Raw genomic sequence first — 24,974 nt, forward strand, 5'->3', positions numbered from 1 at the left:
TCCTAGTCACAGGCTTATGAGCCTGAATCATAGTCTCAATGACTGACTCAGAAAAACCACGCTTAGAAAGAATCAAGCGTTCAATCTCCAAGCAGTCAGCTTCAGAGAAACGAGATTTGGACGAAGGAAGGGACCCTACAGAATCAGGTCCTTCCTTAATGGAAGACACCAAAATGGATGGGAAGACTTTTCCACCAGATCTGCAAACCAGATTCTGCAAGACCACGCTGGAGCGATGAGAATCACTGATGCCCTCTCTTGTTTGACCCGAGCAATGACCCGAGGAAGAAGAGCAAATGAAGGGAACACATATGCCAGACTGAAAGTCCAAGGAACTGCCAGAGCATCTATCAGAACAGCCTGAGGATCCTTTGACCTCGACCCGTACCTCGGGAGCTTGCATTCTGACGAGATGCCATGAGATCCAACTCCGGCTGCCCCCAACTGAGAATCAAGCTGGAAAATACCTCTGGATGAAGTTCCCACTCCCCCGGATAAAAAGTCTGTCTGCTCAGAAAACCCGCTTCCCAATTGTCCACCCCTGGAATGTGGATAGCAGACAGACAACAGTTGTGAATCTCCGCCCACTGAATAATCTTGGCTACCTCTGTCGTGGCCAAGGAACTCCGAGTTCCTCCCTGATGATTGATGTAAGCAACTGACGTTATGTTGTCCGACTGAAACCTGATAAACTGGGTTGAAGCTAGCTGAGGCCAGGCTAGAAGAGCATTGAAAATTGCTCTCAGTTCCAAAACATTTATTGGAAGAACCGACTCTTCCCGAGTCCATAGACCCTGAGCCCTTAATGAACCTCAGACAGCACCCCAGCCCAGCAAACTGTCATCCATGGTTACAATCACCCAGGCAGGTCTGTGAAAGCAAGTTCCCTGAGAGAGAAGATCCAAAGACAACCACCATGGAAGAGAATCTCTGGACATCTGATCTAGAACAATCTTTGGAGATAGAGCCGCATAATCCCTGTTCCACTGCCTGAGCAAGCATAACTGCAGAGGTCTGAGATCGAACCGAGCAAACAGAATGATGTCCATGACTGAAACCATCAGACCAATAACATCCATGCACTGAGCCACTGATGGCTGAGGAAGGGATTGAAGAGCAAGACATGTATTGAAAATCTTTGATTTTCTTGCTTCTGTCAGAAAAAATTTCATCTCTAGAGAATCTATAATGGTCCCCAAAAATACCACTCTTATAGCCGGAATTAAGGAACTTTTTCCTAAATTCACCTTCCAACCATGGGAGTGCAGAAAAGACAACAACAACTCCGTGTGGGAGTTTTCTAGTTAAAAAGATGGAGCCTGAACTAGAATGTCATCCAGAAAAGGAGCCACTGCAACACTCTTCAATCGAAGCACTGCCAACAATGCTCCCAGGACCTTTAAAAAAATTCCGAGAGCTGTTGCCAGACCAAAAGGAAGAGCTACAAACTATCAGGAACTATCACTCCCATGTCAGAAAGATTCTGAACACAACGTAAGAATGCCTCTCCTTTTATCTGGTTTACAGATAACCTGGAGAGAAGAAACCTTACAGATAACCTGGAGAGAAGGGATCCTGAACATCTCGAACCCAAGCTTGAGCGAAGAAAGAGAGTCTGCCCCCCACAAGATTAATTCCCAGATCGGGGGCAGACCCTTCATGCTGATTTTGAGTCAGCAACAGGCTTCCTGGACTGCTTCGCCTTATTCCAAGACTGATTTGACTTCCAAGATGGCTTGGACTGTTCCTGCTTGGAGGAAGAAGAGGAAGATTTACCAGAGAAGTTACGAAAGGAATGAAAATTACTCTGCCGACCCTTCTGTTTATTTCTTTTATCCTGAGGAAGAGAATGCCCCTCCCCCCCCGTAATATCAAAAAATAATCTCAGCCAAACCTGGCCCAAACAAGGGCTTACCCTTGTAAGGAATAGACAAAAGCTTAGACTTAGAGGACATATTTGCAGACCAGGATTTTAACCATAAAGCTCTGCAAGCTAAAATGACAAAACCAGAAATTTTAGCTCCCAACTTGATGACCTGTAGAGAAGCATCTGCAATAAAGGAATTAGCCAACTTCAAAGCCTTGATTCTATCTTGAATTTCTTCAAGAGGAGTATCTTGCTGAATAGAATCAGACAATGCATCAAACCAATATGCCGCCGCACTAGTAACCGTAGCAATACATGCAGCCGGTTGCCATTGATACCCCTGGTGAACATAAATCTTTTTAAGCAAAGCTTCCAACTTCTTATCCATAGGATCTTTAAAGGAACAGCTGTCCTCAATAGGAATAGTGGTCCTCTTGGTCAGAGTGCAAACTGCTCCCTCCACCTTAGGAACCATCTGCCAAGATTCCTAAATAGAATCAGCAATAGAAACCAGCTTCCTAAAAATTGGAGAAGGGGAAAAAGGAATCCCAGGCTTCTCCCATTCTCATGCAATAATATCTGAAACATAATCTGGTATAGGAAAAACTTCCACCGAGGAAGGGACATCAAAAAACTTATTAATTTTACTAGATTTCTTAGGAATAACCATGACTGATGCCTCAGAGTCATCCAAGGTAGCCAAAACCTCCTTGTGTAACAAACGGAGGTGCTCCAGCTTAAACCTGAAGGAAACAACCTCAGGTTCAGAAGAAGGATTTACACTATCAGAATCCGAGATCTCACCTCAGATGCTACTGAAGTATCTTCCTCCTCAGACTTATGAGAAGAAACACTAGACACAATTGCAACAGAATCAGAAACCTTATACTTCCTCTTGCGCTTCCCCTGTAACATACAAAAAGCAGATAAAGCCTCAGACACTGCTGAGGATATATGGGTAGCCCTATCCTGCAAGGGAAAACCAACGTGAGACAAAACACAGGGCACTGTAGAAGATTGGGACGTATGAGGAGAAAGCTGCAAATTAGCCTGAACAACATCCGCCCTAGACAATGAAGGCTCAGAATCAAAAAGTCTATCCTTGTAATGTTATGTTCTCTCAATACAAGAGGAACAAAAAAGGGATAGGAGGCTCAACATTAGTATTTAAACATAGAGAACAAGCAACAGCTTTCAGGGCCTCTTGGTCCATCTTATTCCAAAGGAAAAAACCTTAATCAATAAAATGTATAAGTTCAAATCAGAATGCCCCTTTAAATTTTAAACAGACTTTTTTTTAAACTAGAAAATCCTTAAATAAACTGCACAATAAATCTTGCAGCAACAATTTTTCACAAAATGAATGCAAAAAGAGACACAAACGTTATAGTCCCTGAAAATCAGACAGAAACTTAAATATAAACAGAGCAACAGGCAACCTCCACACCTCAGCAAGCTCTGCTGAGGTGCCTACCTGACCTCCTTGCTGCTGGAAACAAAGTCAGAAAATTATCCAGACCCCCACACAGCCGCACCGGAGAGAACGCTAAACCACCTCTGAGGAGCTATGCAACAGAGCTGCATACCCCCCAGCTGTCCCGATTTTCGCGGGACAGTCCTGATTTTAGGGGTCTGTCCCCCTGTCCCGGGTTGCTAGCCATCTGTCCCGATTTGCCCCAAGCATTAAAAAAAAAAAAATTCTATTGGGCCCATACAGCAGCTGGCTTTGCTCTCACAGGGTTAGATACCTGTTAGATTCCCTGTGGAAAAGGAATGGTGTGTGGGTTAAGCAGGAGTAAGAAGGCTGTATACCCTCTGACCTCAGGTAATGGTGACCTCTCTAACCTACCTCTGGTAGTGATGATGTCTAACCCCTGATGATAATAGTAGCATGCCTTCAGTTTTATACAATGAGCAGTGCTAATACCAGGGTAACGAACAGTGGCAGCCGCAGACTGCCAGCTAATGTGCTTGCCAACCCCAGGACCCCATACAATGAATTACAGATACCCATATATGATGTAGTGTGTGTGTCACTGTCTATCTGTATCCATAACTGTGTGTGTGTATCTGTATGTATAAGTTTATGCTATGTAGTGTGTGTCTGCATGTATAAATGTAAGCTATGTAGTGTGTGTATGTGTATCTGCATGTATAAGTGTGTATCTGTATGTATAAGTGTATGCTATGTAGTGTGTGTGTGTCTGCATGTATAAGTGTATACTATGTAGTGTCTGTGTATCTGCATGTATAAGTGTATGCTGCATGTATAAGTGTATGCTATGGAATGTGTGTATCTGCATGTATAAGTGTATACTATGTAGTGTCTGTGTATCTGCCTGTATACGTGTATGCTATGTAGTGTGTGTGTATCTGCATGTGTAAGTATATGCTATGTAGTGTGTGTGTATCTGCATGTATAAGTGTATGCTATGTAGTGTGTGTGTATCTGCATGTGTAAGTGTATGCTATGTAGTGTGCTACTGTGCATTTTTGCTGACTTTAAAGGACAGAATCTAGAATATTAATGGGGAATGCAGAAAGCAGTTTTAAAGAATTTATTATTAAATGTCCAATTAAGATAAAAATATTTAGCAATGTATTTGCAAAGGTTAATTAAATACATAGCTCACATAGCCATACCAGTGGTTTGAGCTTGTGTTTGATTTGCTGCCTAAGTATATTAAAATATATGAATTTATTTAGAATTTTATTTATATTACTTTGGTCTTATGATCTTTTTAAGCCCCGCCCACCACATTTCAAATTTTTTGCCGCGGGGGGTGTCCCTCTTTCAAATTTTGAAATGTTGGGAGGTATGGAGCTGCAACATCCAGCGACAACAGAAAACCGTTAAAAGGGCGCCAAAAACATCCTTGCTATCTCAGATAAGCCCGCGCATTGTGGGCATGGCCTAACAAACCTCCCGGTAGCCATTAATACACAAACAAAAAACATATACACCAAAGTGAAAAACATAATAAACTGAGCCAAACATCCCCAGCGCCTGCAAAACTGCCATACAATAAACCCTTAACCTAGAAGGCTGATTGTATATTTAGACAGAATTAACTGTCAAAGTGTCAAATTCTCCGATTTCAAAACAGGGAAAGAAATAGGCAGCAGGACAGCTCACTTGGTATGAGAGGGGCATCCTACCTCACATGGACCTGTGGAAAAAAGAAAAGGCTGAGTAAACTTACTCAAACTTTCAACCAAGGGCAGCATGAAATTACTTGGGAGGCCCAGTGGGGATTATACCCCACAAGTTCCCAAATGCTTAAAAGCCACCACTTGCTCTACTGAAGAGACTGACATGGACTACGGCTAAACCCCAAAGAAAACCAGAGCAAACTTGCTCTGCTTAAAAAATAACAAACTCTTGATTGGAGAATCAGACACCTATCTTTACCCCTCCTTGCAACTGATTCAAGCAAAGAGAATGACTGGGGATTGTAGGTAGGGGGAGTGGTATTTAACAGCTTTTGCTATGGTGCTCTTCGCCTCCTCCTGCTGGTCAGGAGTGATATTCCCAACAGTAATTAAGATGATCCGTGGACTCACCGTGTCATTAGAAAGAAAGGTTTTTCAGAAAATAAATTAAATACTACTATAGAAGAAATTTGCAAGTTAGAGAGGAAAGAAATGTTGAAATACAAAGATAAATTAAAATGGGAGAATAATAACTTAAGTTTTGTTTTTAGTTATAATAACCAAAATAAAGAATTGAAAAACATTATAGAAAAACATTGGGGAATCCTAAAAAGAGACTGCCACCTAAATACCATCCTACCTGATAAACCGAGTCTGATTTTTAAAAAAAGCAATGAAATAAAAGAACACCTAACAACAATTTACATAAGGGATGAGGTCCCAAGAAATTGGTTAACAGGAATGAAAGGTTTTAAATATTCTACGGATTGTGCAGGTTGCAAGAATGGCAATCACCAAAAGAATGTAGATTTCTTTCTTAATGGAAAGAAAAGATATGATATTAATCAACTGATAACATGCAACAGCAAATTTGTGTATCTTCTGACCTGTAAATGCAATTTATTCTATATAGGTAAAACTACTAGATTGTTAAAAACTAGAATATATAAACATATTTACAATATAAAAAAGGGATCTTTAAAACATCCAGTATCCCTACATTTTAAAGAAAAGCACGGAAAAGATCCGAGCAGCCTATCATTTATAGGGATTAGTAAGTTAAATATTCATTTGAGAAAATCTAATAGGGAAAATGAGCTATCTAAATTAGAAATTAAGTGGATTTTTGAGCTTAATATGATGGTACCATTTGGATTGAATGCTGATTTTGAATTATGCCATTTTTTAGTTTGAAGATGTCAACTTGGAAATGTTAGTAAAATATTTTTTGCAATGTTTTTTATAAAGTTGTTTTATACTATTGATATATGTCCATAAAAACGTTTGTGTTTTATATGTATATTCCTTGAAATAATTGCCAGATATTTGATCCGAAAAAATTAAACGGTTGATAAGTATCAGATTGTGTATGGTTTTTCATAATACCCCCTTTAGAACATTACCACCTTAAATAAAATAATTGAATTGAAAAGGAGCAATAAAAGGATACCAGGAACCGCTATGAGTCACTCTTGAAAAAGCCACAGGGGCGTGGCGAAACGTACGTCGAGATTATGCATCTGATAATACGTCATAGTGAAGGGTGTTGTATTGCAAGGACTCTGGCTATTATACGGATACATTGTATTAATCTGTTGCCATCCTGCTAAATAACAAAGTGTAACTTGTACGCTGTAACATTTTTGCACAGTAACCCCGAGTGACTAGACTTTCCAGATTGCATTTGTTTTAAAAAAATTATGTTTTTAATAAAATATCTTTGACTGGAGGCGGTTCCGGAATTATTCTCTAAGGCTTTACCTGATAGCCTATAAGTTCAGGTCTGCATTTTAAGTGGAGCTTGGGAATAGCTCCCACAAAGTGTGAGTAGTATTTCAAGTATCGATCTTATATAAGTGGGTGTCTAATAATATTACACTATTGTTATACTTTTCTTTCCATGGAGATTCAGGAGTTTGTGAAAGAGATCCAGACACAGATACAGCTGATCCTGGCAGCTTTATACCCAGGACTGCCTTTACACCTGAGCTGATGATAGCTCAGGCATATGTGAGTAGCCATTTAGGCACACAATTTTTAACTATTACTGTTTAAACAATATTACACTATTTGGTATTTCTTTTCTCTTTTTCCTTTTGAGGAATTGAGGAGCATCTACTTGATATCCTTTTATATCACATTTATTCACATTATTACTTTTGTTTGTGATTTAAGTTATTTGTTTTTACTAATGCCTGTTTTCACTTATGAGACCCTGTCACAGAGTGAGTAAAGCAAAATATTAAAACCTATGTGTTTACTGTGGGAATCCTGGTCACTTTTTGCACACTATAAGTCCCTAGAAGGAGAGCAAATAAGGTACTTTTTCCCTTAGAGGTGGATACTTCTTATATTGCTATTGGGGTTATCTTGTCCCTGCACCTGGAGCCTAAAGACCAAATGCATCCTGTTGCCTATTTCTTGAGACATCTGACTTCTGCTGAGGAGAATTATGACGTTGGAGATCAGGATTTGCTTGTCATCAAGTCTGCTTTGGAGGAGTGGGAGCATTTTTTTTTAAACGGTTTTATTTATCATATTACAATCTTTATGGATTATCGCAATTTAGAATATTTTTGCTCTGCTAAAAGGCTCTATCCTTGGCATGCTCATTAGGCTTTATACTACACCAGATTTAACTTTATTACATATCACACAGGGTCTAAAAATATGAAAGAGGATGCTTTGTCTAGAATTCCATGTTTTACAGTATTCACTTGTCCAGTCTATTACCATCCCTCAGACATTTTCCTCATCGTTCTCTTACTTACAAGATGAAGTCTTTCAGCAGTATTCCTTCTTCTTTCGTGCTATTGGTCTCAGCATATGGTTTGTTGTACTAAAAAGGGAAGATTTTCTTTTCGCCTCTGATGCGTTTGGAGGATCTACAGTTTCATCATACAGTTTTCATCTTATTCTGCTGTCCATAGGGGTATTACAAGTTGATAGCCAGAAGATTACACAAATTGTTAATCCTGTGGCTGTATGGTTGGATCTTCTTTCCAGTTTTTAGATCCATCCAGTTTTGTGTTTCCAATCTGTTTTGTCAACACCAGATAATAATTACAATATCTTATTTAATGGAAAGGTTAAAGTATGGAAGAATGCTCCTGAGAACCTGTGATTAATGTACATGATCCTAGCCTGTTATGTCTGTTAGATTATAAGCATCTTTCTTGTCCAGTTCTGGACGTGCTACTTGAAAAATCCCTCTACTTGCTCCATTTGCTCGTTGATGGGTTTCCTGGTTCCTGACCCTGGCCTTTTATCTGATGATTCTTCTGAACATTGTCCTACCCAGAATCACTTGACAACATCCCTCTGGTTCTAATACCTGTTCCTAGTTCTAGCCTACAGAACATCTCCAGAATTAGTGGTTACAGCTTACAAACAAGGTAACATTCAGTTGGCCATACATACAGTATATTTATATTATGCGATAGTGTGCCACCCATGGCCATGCCTTGGGATGTTAAATATAATCAAAACATTTTGTGATGAGGGTGATAATTGGCTTGTATTTAGTAGTTATACTATCATTCCTAATATTCCTGTTTTGTATTGGCTATATTTTCTGTGTTTTGGTCACTTGGAATTATTTGAATACAGCAATTATATGATTCAACATTGGTCGAATAGTTTGCTTGTTATGGTATAGTTCAAACTAATATCTAGTCTTCATTTATTCTACCTATGGAGGTTGCCAGAATTTAAAGAATTACAGACACTAAGCAGTTAATTAGACCAGTGATAAAATAATGTTTCATTGACACTCAACCCAAATGTTCTTGCTTTCAGTCTTTTGAAAGTTGTAGATACTGGAGATCTAGTAGAGATAAGATGAAAATGGTACTACAACTGGTGAGAGGATGAACAAAGAAGGGGCAACCATTCAGAGCAAGGCTGAAGCAGCACTGTCTTATTTCCCCTCCTTTTCAGCCTGTTCTGATCTCCTCCCCTCCCCCTCAGTGATGGTGTCATTTGCCTGTTCTGACCTCACTACAGGAGCACACTACTGCTGGAAAATGTCTGCCATGAGGTAAAATTACATTGCCAAGAAGGGTGAAGGGTTTATCATTAAAAAAAATGATCATAAAGAAAATGTATTGTGAAGAATGGGTCTGCCTGTGTAGGTGTGTTTGTGTGTGTGTCTATTCTAGGTTTATGTGTGTGTGGTGTTTATGTGTCCTTGTTAATGTCTGAATTCCAGTATAGCTGTGCATGTGATTGTGGATGCTTGTGTGTATATTCATGTAGAGATTTGTGGAAGACTGTTTCTATGGCTGTCTATATCTGTGCACATTGGAAAGTAAATTCCCATGGCTACTTGCTTGTGTCTGTGTACATGTGGTGCCTGTATATATGTGCAAATGGGGGTGTCTGTCTCTCTCTGGGTGCACGTGCTGCCTGTATATATGTGCAAATGGGGGTGTCTGTCTGTCTCTGGGTGCATGTGGTGCCTGTATATATGTGCAAATGGGGGTGTCTGTCTCTCTCTGGGTGCATGTGGTGCCTGTATATATGTGCAAATGGGGGTGTCTGTCTCTCTCTGGGTGCATGTGGTGCCTGTATATATGTGCAAATGGGGGTGTCTGTCTCTCTCTGGGTGCATGTGGTGCCTGTATATATGTGCAAATGGGGGTGTCTGTCTCTCTCTGGGTGCACGTGGTGACTGTATATATGTGCAAATGGGGGTGTCTGTCTCTCTCTGGGTGCACGTGGTGACTGTATATATGTGCAAATGGGGGTGTCTGTCTCTCTCTGGGTGCACGTGGTGACTGTATATATGTGCAAATGGGGGTGTCTGTCTCTCTCTGGGTGCATGTGGTGACTGTATATATGTGCAAATGGGGGTGTCTGTCTCTCTCTGGGTGCACGTGGTGCCTGTATATATGTGCAAATGGGGGTGTCTGTCTCTCTCTGGGTGCATGTGGTGCCTGTATATATGTGCAAATGGGGGTCTGTCTGTCTCTGGATGCAGGTGGTGCCTGTATATATGTGCAAATGAGGGTCTGTCTGTCTCTGGGTGCATGTGGTGCCTGTATATATGTGCAAATGTGCGTGTCTCTCTCTCTGGGTGCATGTGGTGCCTGTATATATGTGCAAATGGGGGTGTCTGTCTCTCTCTGGGTGCACGTGGTGCCTGTATATATGTGCAAATGGGGGTGTCTGTCTCTCTCTGGGTGCATGTGGTGCCTGTATATATGTGCAAATGGGGGTGTCTGTCTCTCTCTGGGTGCACGTGGTGCCTGTATATATGTGCAAATGGGGGTGTCTGTCTCTCTCTGGGTGCACGTGGTGCCTGTATATATGTGCAAATGGGGGTGTCTGTCTCTCTCTGGGTGCATCTGGTGCCTGTATATATGTGCAAATGGGGGTGTCTGTCTCTGGGTGCATGTGGTGACTGTATATGTGTGCAAATGTGGGTGTCTGTCTCTCTCTGGGTGCACATGCTGCCTGTATATATGTGCAAATGGGGGTGTCTGTCTCTCGCTGGGTGCATGTGGTGCCTGTATATATGTGCAAATGCGGGTGTCTGTCTCTGGGTGCATGTGGTGACTCTATATGTGTGCAAATGTGGGTGTCTGTCTCTCTCTGGGTGCACGTGCTGCCTGTATATATGTGCAAATGGGGGTGTCTGTCTCTCTCTGGGTGCATGTGGTGCCTGTATATATGTGCAAATGGGGGTGTCTGTCTCTCTCTGGGTGCATGTGGTGCCTGTATATATGTGCAAATGGGGGTGTCTGTCTCTCGCTGGGTGCATGTGGTGCCTGTATATATGTGCAAATGGGGGTGTCTGTCACTCTCTGGGTGCACGTGGTGCCTGTATATATGTGCAAATGGGGGTGTCTGTCTCTCTCTGGGTGCATGTGGTGCCTGTATATATGTGCAAATGGGGGTGTCTGTCTCTCTCTGGGTGCACGTGGTGCCTGTATATATGTGCAAATGGGGGTGTCTGTCTCTCTCTGGGTGCATGTGGTGACTCTATATGTGTGCAAATGTGGGTGTCTGTCTCTCTCTGGGTGCACGTGGTGCCTGTATATATGTGCAAATGGGGGTCTGTCTGTCTCTGGGTGCATGTGGTGCCTGTATATATGTGCAAATGTGGGTGTTTGTCTCTCTCTGGGTGCATGTGGTGCCTGTATATATGTGCAAATGGGGGTGTCTGTCTCTGGGTGCATGTGGTGCCTGTATATATGTGCATATGGGGGTGTCTGTCTCTCTCTGGGTGCATGTGGTGCCTGTATATATGTGCAAATGGGGGTGTCTGTCTCTCTCTGGGTGCACGTGCTGCCTGTATATATGTGCAAATGTGCGTGTCTCTCTCTGGGTGCATGTGGTGCCTGTATATATGTGCAAATGTGCGTGTCTCTCTCTCTGGGTGCATGTGGTGCCTGTATATATGTGCAAATGGGGGTGTCTGTCTCTCTCTGGGTGCACGTGCTGCCTGTATATATGTGCAAATGTGCGTGTCTCTCTCTCTGGGTGCATGTGGTGCCTGTATATATGTGCAAATGCGGGTGTCTGTCTCTCGCTGGGTGCATGTGGTGCCTGTACATATGTGCAAATGGGGGTGTCTGTCTCTCGCTGGGTGCACGTGGTGCCTGTATATATGTGCAAATGGGGGTGTCTGTCTCTCGCTGGGTTCATGTGGTGCCTGTATATGTGTGCAAATGGGGGTGTCTGTCTCTCTCTGGGTGCATGTGGTGCCTGTATATATGTGCAAATGGGGGTGTCTGTCTCTCTCTGGGTGCACGTGGTGCCTGTATATATGTGCAAATGGGGGTGTCTGTCTCTCTCTGGGTGCATGTGGTGACTGTATATATGTGCAAATGGGGGTGTCTGTCTCTCTCTGGGTGCACGTGGTGCCTGTATATATGTGCAAATGGGGGTGTCTGTCTCTCTCTGGGTGCATGTGGTGCCTGTATATATGTGCAAATGGGGGTCTGTCTGTCTCTGGGTGCATGTGGTGCCTGTATATATGTGCAAATGGGGGTGTCTGTCTCTCTCTGGGTGCATGTGGTGACTGTATATATGTGCAAATGGGGGTGTCTGTCTCTCTGGGTGCATGTGGTGCCTGTATATATGTGCAAATGGGGGTGTCTGCCTCTCGCTGGGTGCATGTGGTGCCTGTATATATGTGCAAATGGGGGTGTCTGTCTCTGGGTGCATGTGGTGACTGTATATGTGTGCAAATGTGGGTGTCTGTCTCTCTCTGGGTGCACGTGCTGCCTGTATATATGTGCAAATGGGGGTGTCTGTCTCTCTCTGGGTGCATGTGGTGCCTGTATATATGTGCAAATGGGGGTGTCTGTCTCTCTCTGGGTGCATGTGGTGCCTGTATATATGTGCAAATGGGGGTGTCTGTCTCTCTCTGGGTGCACGTGGTGACTGTATATATGTGCAAATGGGGGTGTCTGTCTCTCTCTGGGTGCACGTGGTGACTGTATATATGTGCAAATGGGGGTGTCTGTCTCTCTCTGGGTGCACGTGGTGACTGTATATATGTGCAAATGGGGGTGTCTGTCTCTCTCTGGGTGCATGTGGTGACTGTATATATGTGCAAATGGGGGTGTCTGTCTCTCTCTGGGTGCACGTGGTGCCTGTATATATGTGCAAATGGGGGTGTCTGTCTCTCTCTGGGTGCATGTGGTGCCTGTATATATGTGCAAATGGGGGTCTGTCTGTCTCTGGATGCAGGTGGTGCCTGTATATATGTGCAAATGAGGGTCTGTCTGTCTCTGGGTGCATGTGGTGCCTGTATATATGTGCAAATGTGCGTGTCTCTCTCTCTGGGTGCATGTGGTGCCTGTATATATGTGCAAATGGGGGTGTCTGTCTCTCTCTGGGTGCACGTGGTGCCTGTATATATGTGCAAATGGGGGTGTCTGTCTCTCTCTGGGTGCATGTGGTGCCTGTATATATGTGCAAATGGGGGTGTCTGTCTCTCTCTGGGTGCACGTGGTGCCTGTATATATGTGCAAATGGGGGTGTCTGTCTCTCTCTGGGTGCACGTGGTGCCTGTATATATGTGCAAATGGGGGTGTCTGTCTCTCTCTGGGTGCATCTGGTGCCTGTATATATGTGCAAATGGGGGTGTCTGTCTCTGGGTGCATGTGGTGACTGTATATGTGTGCAAATGTGGGTGTCTGTCTCTCTCTGGGTGCACATGCTGCCTGTATATATGTGCAAATGGGGGTGTCTGTCTCTCGCTGGGTGCATGTGGTGCCTGTATATATGTGCAAATGCGGGTGTCTGTCTCTGGGTGCATGTGGTGACTCTATATGTGTGCAAATGTGGGTGTCTGTCTCTCTCTGGGTGCACGTGCTGCCTGTATATATGTGCAAATGGGGGTGTCTGTCTCTCTCTGGGTGCATGTGGTGCCTGTATATATGTGCAAATGGGGGTGTCTGTCTCTCTCTGGGTGCATGTGGTGCCTGTATATATGTGCAAATGGGGGTGTCTGTCTCTCGCTGGGTGCATGTGGTGCCTGTATATATGTGCAAATGGGGGTGTCTGTCACTCTCTGGGTGCACGTGGTGCCTGTATATATGTGCAAATGGGGGTGTCTGTCTCTCTCTGGGTGCATGTGGTGCCTGTATATATGTGCAAATGGGGGTGTCTGTCTCTCTCTGGGTGCACGTGGTGCCTGTATATATGTGCAAATGGGGGTGTCTGTCTCTCTCTGGGTGCATGTGGTGACTCTATATGTGTGCAAATGTGGGTGTCTGTCTCTCTCTGGGTGCACGTGGTGCCTGTATATATGTGCAAATGGGGGTCTGTCTGTCTCTGGGTGCATGTGGTGCCTGTATATATGTGCAAATGTGGGTGTTTGTCTCTCTCTGGGTGCATGTGGTGCCTGTATATATGTGCAAATGGGGGTGTCTGTCTCTGGGTGCATGTGGTGCCTGTATATATGTGCATATGGGGGTGTCTGTCTCTCTCTGGGTGCATGTGGTGCCTGTATATATGTGCAAATGGGGGTGTCTGTCTCTCTCTGGGTGCACGTGCTGCCTGTATATATGTGCAAATGTGCGTGTCTCTCTCTGGGTGCATGTGGTGCCTGTATATATGTGCAAATGTGCGTGTCTCTCTCTCTGGGTGCATGTGGTGCCTGTATATATGTGCAAATGGGGGTGTCTGTCTCTCTCTGGGTGCACGTGCTGCCTGTATATATGTGCAAATGTGCGTGTCTCTCTCTCTGGGTGCATGTGGTGCCTGTATATATGTGCAAATGCGGGTGTCTGTCTCTCGCTGGGTGCATGTGGTGCCTGTACATATGTGCAAATGGGGGTGTCTGTCTCTCGCTGGGTGCACGTGGTGCCTGTATATATGTGCAAATGGGGGTGTCTGTCTCTCGCTGGGTTCATGTGGTGCCTGTATATGTGTGCAAATGGGGGTGTCTGTCTCTCTCTGGGTGCATGTGGTGCCTGTATATATGTGCAAATGGGGGTGTCTGTCTCTCTCTGGGTGCACGTGGTGCCTGTATATATGTGCAAATGGGGGTGTCTGTCTCTCTCTGGGTGCATGTGGTGACTGTATATATGTGCAAATGGGGGTGTCTGTCTCTCTCTGGGTGCACGTGGTGCCTGTATATATGTGCAAATGGGGGTGTCTGTCTCTCTCTGGGTGCATGTGGTGCCTGTATATATGTGCAAATGGGGGTCTGTCTGTCTCTGGGTGCATGTGGTGCCTGTATATATGTGCAAATGGGGGTGTCTGTCTCTCTCTGGGTGCATGTGGTGACTGTATATATGTGCAAATGGGGGTGTCTGTCTCTCTGGGTGCATGTGGTGCCTGTATATATGTGCAAATGGGGGTGTCTGCCTCTCGCTGGGTGCATGTGGTGCCTGTATATATGTGCAAATGGGGGTGTCTGTCTCTGGGTGCATGTGGTGACTGTATATGTGTGCAAATGTGGGTGTCTGTCTCTCTCTGGGTGCACGTGCTGCCTGTATATATGTGCAAATGGGGGTGTCTGTCTCTCGCTGGGTGCATGTGGTGCCTGTATATATGTGCAAATGCGGGTGTCTCTCTCTCTCTGGGTGCACGTGGTGCCTGTATATATGTGCAAATGGGGGTGTCTGTCTCTCTCTGGGTGCATCTGGTGCCTGTATATATGTGCAAATGGGGGTGTCTGTCTCTGGGTGCATGTGGTGACTGTATATGTGTGCAAATGTGGGTGTCTGTCTCTCTCTGGGTGCACGTGCTGCCTGTATATATGTGCAAATGGGGGTGTCTGTCTCTCGCTGGGTTCATGTGGTGCCTGTATATATGTGCAAATGCGGGTGTCTGTCTCTGGGTGCATGTGGTGACTCTATATGTGTGCAAATGTGGGTGTCTGTCTCTCTCTGGGTGCACGTGCTGCCTGTATATATGTGCAAATGGGGGTGTCTGTCTCTCTCTGGGTGCATGTGGTGCCTGTATATATGTGCAAATGGGGGTGTCTGTCTCTCTCTGGGTGCATGTGGTGCCTGTATATATGTGCAAATGGGGGTGTCTGTCTCTCGCTGGGTGCATGTGGTGCCTGTATATATGTGCAAATGGGGGTGTCTGTCTCTCTCTGGGTGCACGTGGTGCCTGTATATATGTGCAAATGGGGGTGTCTGTCTCTCTCTGGGTGCATGTGGTGCCTGTATATATGTGCAAATGGGGGTGTCTGTCTCTCTCTGGGTGCACGTGGTGCCTGTATATATGTGCAAATGGGGGTGTCTGTCTCTCTCTGGGTGCATGTGGTGACTCTATATGTGTGCAAATGTGGGTGTCTGTCTCTCTCTGGGTGCATGTGGTGCCTGTATATATGTGCAAATGGGGGTCTGTCTGTCTCTGGGTGCATGTGGTGCCTGTATATATGTGCAAATGTGGGTGTTTGTCTCTCTCTGGGTGCATGTGGTGCCTGTATATATGTGCAAATGGGGGTGTCTGTCTCTGGGTGCATGTGGTGCCTGTATATATATGTGCATATGGGGGTGTCTGTCTCTCTCTGGGTGCATGTGGTGCCTGTATATATGTGCAAATGGGGGTGTCTGTCTCTCTCTGGGTGCACGTGCTGCCTGTATATATGTGCAAATGTGCGTGTCTCTCTCTCTGGGTGCATGTGGTGCCTGTATATATGTGCAAATGTGCGTGTCTCTCTCTCTGGGTGCATGTGGTGCCTGTATATATGTGCAAATGGGGGTGTCTGTCTCTCTCTGGGTGCACGTGCTGCCTGTATATATGTGCAAATGTGCGTGTCTCTCTCTCTGGGTGCATGTGGTGCCTGTATATATGTGCAAATGTGGGTGTCTGTCTCTCTCTGGGTGCATGTGGTGCCTGTATATATGTGCAAATGCGGGTGTCTGTCTCTCGCTGGGTGCACGTGGTGCCTGTATATGTGTGCAAATGGGGGTGTCTGTCTCTCTCTGGGTGCATGTGGTGCCTGTATATATGTGCAAATGGGGGTGTCTGTCTCTCTCTGGGTGCACGTGGTGCCTGTATATATGTGCAAATGGGGGTGTCTGTCTCTCGCTGGGTTCATGTGGTGCCTGTATATGTGTGCAAATGGGGGTGTCTGTCTCTCTCTGGGTGCATGTGGTGCCTGTATATATGTGCAAATGGGGGTGTCTGTCTCTCTCTGGGTGCACGTGGTGCCTGTATATATGTGCAAATGGGGGTGTCTGTCTCTCTCTGGGTGCATGTGGTGACTGTATATATGTGCAAATGGGGGTGTCTGTCTCTCTCTGGGTGCACGTGGTGCCTGTATATATGTGCAAATGGGGGTGTCTGTCTCTCTCTGGGTGCATGTGGTGCCTGTATATATGTGCAAATGGGGGTCTGTCTGTCTATGGGTGCATGTGGTGCCTGTATATATGTGCAAATGGGGGTGTCTGTCTCTCTCTGGGTGCATGTGGTGACTGTATATATGTGCAAATGGGGGTGTCTGTCTCTCTGGGTGCATGTGGTGCCTGTATATATGTGCAAATGGGGGTGTCTGTCTCTCTCTGGGTGCATGTGGTGCCTGTAATATGTGCAAATGGGGGTCTGTCTGTCTCTGGGTGCATGTGGTGCCTGTATATATGTGCAAATGTGGGTGTCTGTCTCTCTCTGGGTGCATGTGGTAACTGTATATATGTGCAAATGGGTGTCTGTCTCTCTCTGGGTGCATGTGGTGCCTGTATATATGTGCAAATGCGGGTGTCTGTCTCTGGGTGCATGTGGTGCCTGTATATATGTGCAAATGGGGGTGTCTGTCTCTCGCTGGGTGCATGTGGTGCCTGTATATATGTGCAAATGCGGGTGTCTGTCTCTGGGTGCATGTGGTGACTGTATATGTGTGCAAATGTGGGTGTCTGTCTCTCTCTGGGTGCACGTGCTGCCTGTATATATGTGCAAATGGGGGTGTCTGTCTCTCTCTGGGTGCATGTGGTGCCTGTATATATGTGCAAATGGGGGTGTCTGTCTCTCTCTAGTGCATGTGGTGCCTGTATATATGTGCAAATGGGGGTGTCTGTCTCTCTCTGGGTGCATGTGGTGCCTGTATATATGTGCAAATGGTGGTGTCTGTCTCTCTCTGGGTGCATGTGGTGCCTGTATATATGTGCAAATGGGGGTGTCTGTCTCTGGGTGCATGTGGTGACTGTATATATGTGCAAATGGGGGTGTCTGTCTCTCTCTGGGTGCATGTGGTGCCTGTATATATGTGCAAATGGGGGTGTCTGTCTGTCTCTGGGTGCATGTGGTGCCTGTATATATGTGCAAATGGGGGTGTCTGTCTCTCTCTGGGTGCACGTGGTGACTGTATATATGTGCAAATGGGGGTGTCTGTCTCTCGCTGGGTGCATGTGGTGCCTGTATATATGTGCAAATGGGGGTGTCTGTCTCTCTCTAGGTGCACGTGGTGACTGTATATATGTGCAAATGGGGGTGTCTGTCTCTCTCTGGGTGCATGTGGTGCCTGTATATATGTGCAAATGGGGGTGTCTGTCTCTCGCTGGGTGCATGTGGTGCCTGTATATATGTGCAAATGAGGGTGTCTCTCTCTCTCTGGGTGCATGTGGTGCCTGTATATATGTGCAAATGGGGGTGTCTGTCTGTCTCTGGGTGCACGTGGTGACTGTATATATGTGCAAATGGGGGTGTCTGTCTCTCTCTGGGTGCACGTGGTGACTGTATATATGTGCAAATGGGGGTGTCTGTCTGTCTCTGGGTGCACGTGGTGACTGTATATATGTGCAAATGGGGGTGTCTGTCTCTCTCTGGGTGCATGTGGTGCCTGTAATATGTGCAAATGGGGGTCTGTCTGTCTCTGGGTGCATGTGGTGCCTGTATATATGTGCAAATGTGGGTGTCTGTCTCTCTCTGGGTGCATGTGGTGACTGTATATATGTGCAAATGGGTGTCTGTCTCTCTCTGGGTGCATGTGGTGCCTGTATATATGTGCAAATGCGGGTGTCTGTCTCTGGGTGCATGTGGTGCCTGTATATATGTGCAAATGGGGGTGTCTGTCTCTCGCTGGGTGCATGTGGTGCCTGTATATATGTGCAAATGCTGGTGTCTGTCTCTGGGTGCATGTGGTGACTGTATATGTGTGCAAATGTGGGTGTCTGTCTCTCTCTGGGTGCACGTGCTGCCTGTATATATGTGCAAATGGGGGTGTCTGTCTCTCGCTGGGTGCATGTGGTGCCTGTATATATGTGCAAATGCGGGTGTCTGTCTCTGGGTGCATGTGGTGACTGTTTATGTGTGCAAATGTGGGTGTCTGTCTCTCTCTGGGTGCACGTGCTGCCTGTATATATGTGCAAATGGGGGTGTCTGTCTCTCTCTGGGTGCATGTGGTGCCTGTATATATGTGCAAATGGGGGTGTCTGTCTCTCTCTGGGTGCATGTGGTGCCTGTATATATGTGCAAATGGGGGTGTCTGTCTCTCTCTGGGTGCATGTGGTGTCTGTATATATGTGCAAATGGGGGTGTCTGTCTCTCTCTGGGTGCATGTGGTGACTGTATATATGTGCAAATGGGGGTGTCTGTCTCTCTCTGGGTGCATGTGGTGCCTGTATATATGTGCAAATGGGGGTGTCTGTCTGTCTCTGGGTGCATGTGGTGCCTGTATATATGTGCAAATGGGGGTGTCTGTCTCTCTCTGGGTGCACGTGGTGACTGTATATATGTGCAAATGGGGGTGTCTGACTCTCTCTCTGGGTGCATATGGTGCCTGTATATATGTGCAAATGGGGGTGTCTGTCTCTCGCTGGGTGCATGTGGTGCCTGTATATATGTGCAAATGAGGGTGTCTCTCTCTCTCTGGGTGCATGTGGTGCCTGTATATATGTGCAAATGGGGGTGTCTGTCTCTCTCTGGGTGCATGTGGTGCCTGTATATATGTGCAAATGGGGGTGTCTGTCTGTCTCTGGGTGCACGTGGTGACTGTATATATGTGCAAATGGGGGTGTCTGTCTCTCTCTGGGTGCATGTGTTGCCTGTATATATGTGCAAATGGGGGTGTCTGTCTGTCTCTGGGTGCACGTGGTGACTGTATATATGTGCAAATGGGGGTGTCTGTCTCTCTCTGGGTGCATGTGGTGACTGTATATATGTGCAAATGGGGGTGTCTGTCTGTCTCTGGGTGCACGTGGTGACTGTATATATGTGCAAATGGGGGTGTCTGTCTCTCTCTGGGTGCACGTGGTGACTGTATATATGTGCAAATGGGGGTGTCTGTCTGTCTCTGGGTGCACGTGGTGACTGTATATATGTGCAAATGGGGGTGTCTGTCTCTCTCTGGGTGCACGTGGTGCCTGTATATATGTGCAAATGGGGGTGTCTGTCTGTCTCTGGGTGCATGTGGTGCCTGTATATATGTGCAAATCGGGGTGTCTGTCTGTCTCTGGGTGCATGTGGTGCCTGTATATATGTGCAAATGGGGGTGTCTGTCTGTCTCTGGGTGCATGTGGTGCCTGTATATATGTGCATATGGGGGTGTCTGTCTGTCTCTGGGTGCATGGGGTGCCTGTATATATGTGCAAATGAGGGTGTCTCTCTCTCTCTGGGTGCATGTGGTGCCTGTATATATGTGCAAATGGGGGTGTCTGTCTCTCTCTGGGTGCATGTGGTGCCTGTATATGTGTGCAAATGTGGGTGTCTGTCCCTCTCTGGGTGCACGTGGTGCCTGTATATATGTGCAAATGGGGGTGTCTGTCTCTCTCTGGGTGCACGTGGTGCCTGTATATATGTGCAAATGGGGGTGTCTGTCTCTCTCTGGGTGCACGTGCTGCCTGTATATATGTGCAAATGGGGGTGTCTGTCTCTCTCTGGGTGCATGTGGTGCCTGTATATATGTGCAAATGGGGGTGTCTGTCTCTCTCTCAGTGCATGTGGTGCCTGTATATATGTGCAAATGGGGGTGTCTGTCTCTCTCTGGGTGCACGTGGTGCCTGTATATATGTGCAAATGGGGGTGTCTGTCTCTCTCTGGGTGCACGTGGTGCCTGTATATATGTGCAAATGAGGGTGTCTCTCTCTCTCTGGGTGCATGTGGTGCCTGTATATATGTGCAAATGAGGGTGTATCTCTCTCTCTGGGTGCATGTGGTGCCTGTATATATGTGCAAATGGGGGTGTCTGTCTCTCTCTCTGGGTGCATGTGGTGCCTGTATATATGTGCAAATGTGGGTGTCTGTCTCTCTCTGGGTGCACGTGGTGCCTGTATATATGTGCAAATGGGGGTGTCTGTCTCTCTCTCAGTGCATGTGGTGCCTGTATATATGTGCAAATGGGGGTGTCTGTCTCTCTCTCAGTGCATGTGGTGCCTGTATATATGTGCAAATGGGGGTGTCTGTCTCTCGCTGGGTGCATGTGGTGCCTGTATATATGTGCAAATGAGGGTGTCTCTCTCTCTCTGGGTGCATGTGGTGCCTGTATATATGTGCAAATGGGGGTGTCTGTCTCTCTCTGGGTGCATGTGGTGCCTGTATATATGTGCAAATGAGGGTGTCTCTCTCTCTCTGGGTGCATGTGGTGCCTGTATATATGTGCAAATGAGGGTGTCTCTCTCTCTCTGGGTGCATGTGGTGCCTGTATATATGTGCAAATGTGGGTGTCTGTCTCTCTCTGGGTGCACGTGCTGCCTGTATATATGTGCAAATGAGGGTGTCTCTCTCTCTCTGGGTGCATGTGGTGCCTGTATATATGTGCAAATGGGGGTGTCTGTCTCTCTCTGGGTGCATGTGGTGCCTGTATATATGTGCAAATGGGGGTGTCTGTCTCTCTCTGGGTGCATATGGTGCCTGTATATATGTGCAAATGGGGGTGTCTGTCTCTCTCTGGGTGCATGTGGTGCCTGTATATATGTGCATATGGGGGTGTCTGTCTCTCTCTGGGTGCACGTGGTGCCTGTATATATGTGCAAATGGGGGTGTCTGTCTCTCTCTGGGTGCATGTGGTGCCTGTATATATGTGCAAATGGGGGTGTCTGTCTCTCTCTGGGTGCACGTGGTGCCTGTATATATGTGCAAATGGGGGTGTCTGTCTCTCTCTGGGTGCATGTGGTGCCTGTATATATGTGCAAATGGGGGTGTCTGTCTCTCTCTGGGTGCACGTGGTGCCTGTATATATGTGCAAATGGGGGTGTCTGTCTCTCTCTGGGTGCATGTGGTGACTCTATATGTGTGCAAATGTGGGTGTCTGTCTCTCTCTGGGTGCATGTGGTGCCTGTATATATGTGCAAATGGGGGTCTGTCTGTCTCTGGGTGCATGTGGTGCCTGTATATATGTGCAAATGTGGGTGTCTGTCTCTCTCTGGGTGCATGTGGTGACTGTATATATGTGCAAATGGGTGTCTGTCTCTCTCTGGGTGCATGTGGTGCCTGTATATATGTGCAAATGCGGGTGTCTGTCTCTGGGTGCATGTGGTGACTGTATATGTGTGCAAATGTGGGTGTCTGTCTCTCTCTGGGTGCACGTGCTGCCTGTATATATGTGCAAATGGGGGTGTCTGTCTCTCGCTGGGTGCATGTGGTGCCTGTATATATGTGCAAATGGGGGTGTCTGTCTCTCTCTGGGTGCATGTGGTGCCTGTATATATGTGCATATGGGGGTGTCTGTCTCTCTCTGGGTGCACGTGGTGCCTGTATATATGTGCAAATGGGGGTGTCTGTCTCTCTCTGGGTGCATGTGGTGCCTGTATATATGTGCAAATGGGGGTGTCTGTCTCTCTCTGGGTGCGCGTGGTGCCTGTATATATGTGCAAATGGGGGTGTCTGTCTCTCTCTGGGTGCATGTGGTGCCTGTATATATGTGCAAATGGGGGTGTCTGTCTCTCGCTGGGTGCACGTGGTGCCTGTATATATGTGCAAATGGGGGTGTCTGTCTCTCTCTGGGTGCATGTGGTGACTCTATATGTGTGCAAATGTGGGTGTCTGTCTCTCTCTGGGTGCATGTGGTGCCTGTATATATGTGCAAATGGGGGTCTGTCTGTCTCTGGGTGCATGTGGTGCCTGTATATATGTGCAAATGTGGGTGTCTGTCTCTCTCTGGGTGCATGTGGTGACTGTATATATGTGCAAATGGGTGTCTGTCTCTCTCCTGGTGCATGTGGTGCCTGTATATATGTGCAAATGCGGGTGTCTGTCTCTGGGTGCATGTGGTGACTGTATATGTGTGCAAATGTGGGTGTCTGTCTCTCTCTGGGTGCACGTGCTGCCTGTATATATGTGCAAATGGGGGTGTCTGTCTCTCGCTGGGTGCATGTGGTGCCTGTATATATGTGCAAATGCGGGTGTCTGTCTCTGGGTGCATGTGGTGACTGTATATGTGTGCAAATGTGGGTGTCTGTCTCTCTCTGGGTGCACGTGCTGCCTGTATATATGTGCAAATGGGGGTGTCTGTCTCTCTCTGGGTGCATGTGGTGCCTGTATATATGTGCAAATGCGGGTGTCTGTCTCTGGGTGCATGTGGTGACTGTATATGTGTGCAAATGTGGGTGTCTGTCTCTCTCTGGGTGCACGTGCTGCCTGTATATATGTGCAAATGGGGGTGTCTGTCTCTCTCTGGGTGCATGTGGTGCCTGTATATATGTGCAAATGGGGGTGTCTGTCTCTCTCTGGGTGCATGTGGTGCCTGTATATATGTGCAAATGGGGGTGTCTGTCTCTCTCTGGGTGCATGTGGTGCCTGTATATATGTGCAAATGGGGGTGTCTGTCTCTGGGTGCATGTGGTGCCTGTATATATGTGCAAATGGAGGTGTCTGTCTCTTTCTGGGTGCATGTGGTGCCTGTATATATGTGCAAATGGGGGTGTCTGTCTCTGGGTGCATGTGGTGACTGTATATATGTGCAAATGGGGGTGTCTGTCTCTGGGTGCATGTGGTGCCTGTATATATGTGCAAATGGGGGTGTCTGTCTCTGGGTGCATGTGGTGCCTGTATATATGTGCAAATGGGGGTGTCTGTCTCTGGGTGCATGTGGTGCCTGTATATATGTGCAAATGGGGGTGTCTGTCTCTCTCTGGGTGCATGTGGTGCCTGTATATATGTGCAAATGGGGGTGTCTGTCTCTCTCTGGGTGCACGTGGTGCCTGTATATATGTGCAAATGGGGGTGTCTGTCTCTCTCTGGGTGCATGTGGTGCCTGTATATATGTGCAAATGGGGGTGTCTGTCTGTCTCTGGGTGCATGTGTTGCCTGTATATATGTGCAAATGGGGGTGTCTGTCTCTCTCTGGGTGCACGTGGTGACTGTATATATGTGCAAATGGGGGTGTCTGTCTCACTCTGGGTGCACGTGGTGACTGTATATATGTGCAAATGGGGGTGTCTGTCTCTCTCTGGGTGCACGTGGTGCCTGTATATATGTGCAAATGGGGGTGTCTGTCTCTCTCTGGGTGCGCGTGGTGCCTGTATATATGTGCAAATGGGGGTGTCTGTCTCTCTCTGGGTGCATGTGGTGCCTGTATATATGTGCAAATGGGGGTGTCTGTCTCTCGCTGGGTGCACGTGGTGCCTGTATATATGTGCAAATGGGGGTGTCTGTCTCTCTCTGGGTGCATGTGGTGCCTGTATATATGTGCAAATGTGGGTGTTTGTCTCTCTCTGGGTGCATGTGGTACCTGTATATATGTGCAAATGGGGGTGTCTGTCTCTCTCTGGGTGCATGTGGTGCCTGTATATATGTGCAAATGAGGGTGTCTCTCTCTCTCTGGGTGCATGTGGTGCCTGTATATATGTGCAAATGAGGGTGTCTCTCTCTCTCTGGGTGCATGTGGTGCCTGTATATATGTGCAAATGTGGGTGTCTGTCTCTCTCTGGGTGCACGTGCTGCCTGTATATATGTGCAAATGAGGGTGTCTCTCTCTCTCTGGGTGCATGTGGTGCCTGTATATATGTGCAAATGGGGGTGTCTGACTCTCTCTGGGTGCATGTGGTGCCTGTATATATGTGCAAATGGGGGTGTCTGTCTCTCTCTGGGTGCATATGGTGCCTGTATATATGTGCAAATGGGGGTGTCTGTCTCTCTCTGGGTGCATGTGGTGCCTGTATATATGTGCATATGGGGGTGTCTGTCTCTCTCTGGGTGCACGTGGTGCCTGTATATATGTGCAAATGGGGGTGTCTGTCTCTCTCTGGGTGCATGTGGTGCCTGTATATATGTGCAAATGGGGGTGTCTGTCTCTCTCTGGGTGCACGTGGTGCCTGTATATATGTGCAAATGGGGGTGTCTGTCTCTCTCTGGGTGCATGTGGTGCCTGTATATATGTGCAAATGGGGGTGTCTGTCTCTCTCTGGGTGCACGTGGTGCCTGTATATATGTGCAAATGGGGGTGTCTGTCTCTCTCTGGGTGCATGTGGTGACTCTATATGTGTGCAAATGTGGGTGTCTGTCTCTCTCTGGGTGCATGTGGTGCCTGTATATATGTGCAAATGGGGGTCTGTCTGTCTCTGGGTGCATGTGGTGCCTGTATATATGTGCAAATGTGGGTGTCTGT

General features: G+C 46.7%; 1 protein-coding gene across 1 annotated transcript in view; it reads left to right on the top strand.

The window, feature by feature from the left end:
* Positions 1–8,989: 8,989 nt before the first annotated feature.
* Positions 8,990–24,974, top strand: part of LOC128640114 (arsenite methyltransferase-like) — a 172,792-nt gene continuing 156,807 nt past the window's right edge. The window contains exon 1 of the mRNA XM_053692460.1: positions 8,990–9,059. Within this exon, the coding sequence (XP_053548435.1) occupies positions 8,992–9,059 (68 nt within the window). The 5' untranslated portion in view covers positions 8,990–8,991. The remainder of the gene's footprint in view (positions 9,060–24,974) is intronic.

Source organism: Bombina bombina, chromosome 9 (assembly GCF_027579735.1).
Source record: "Bombina bombina isolate aBomBom1 chromosome 9, aBomBom1.pri, whole genome shotgun sequence".
Lineage (NCBI taxonomy): Eukaryota > Metazoa > Chordata > Amphibia > Anura > Bombinatoridae > Bombina > Bombina bombina.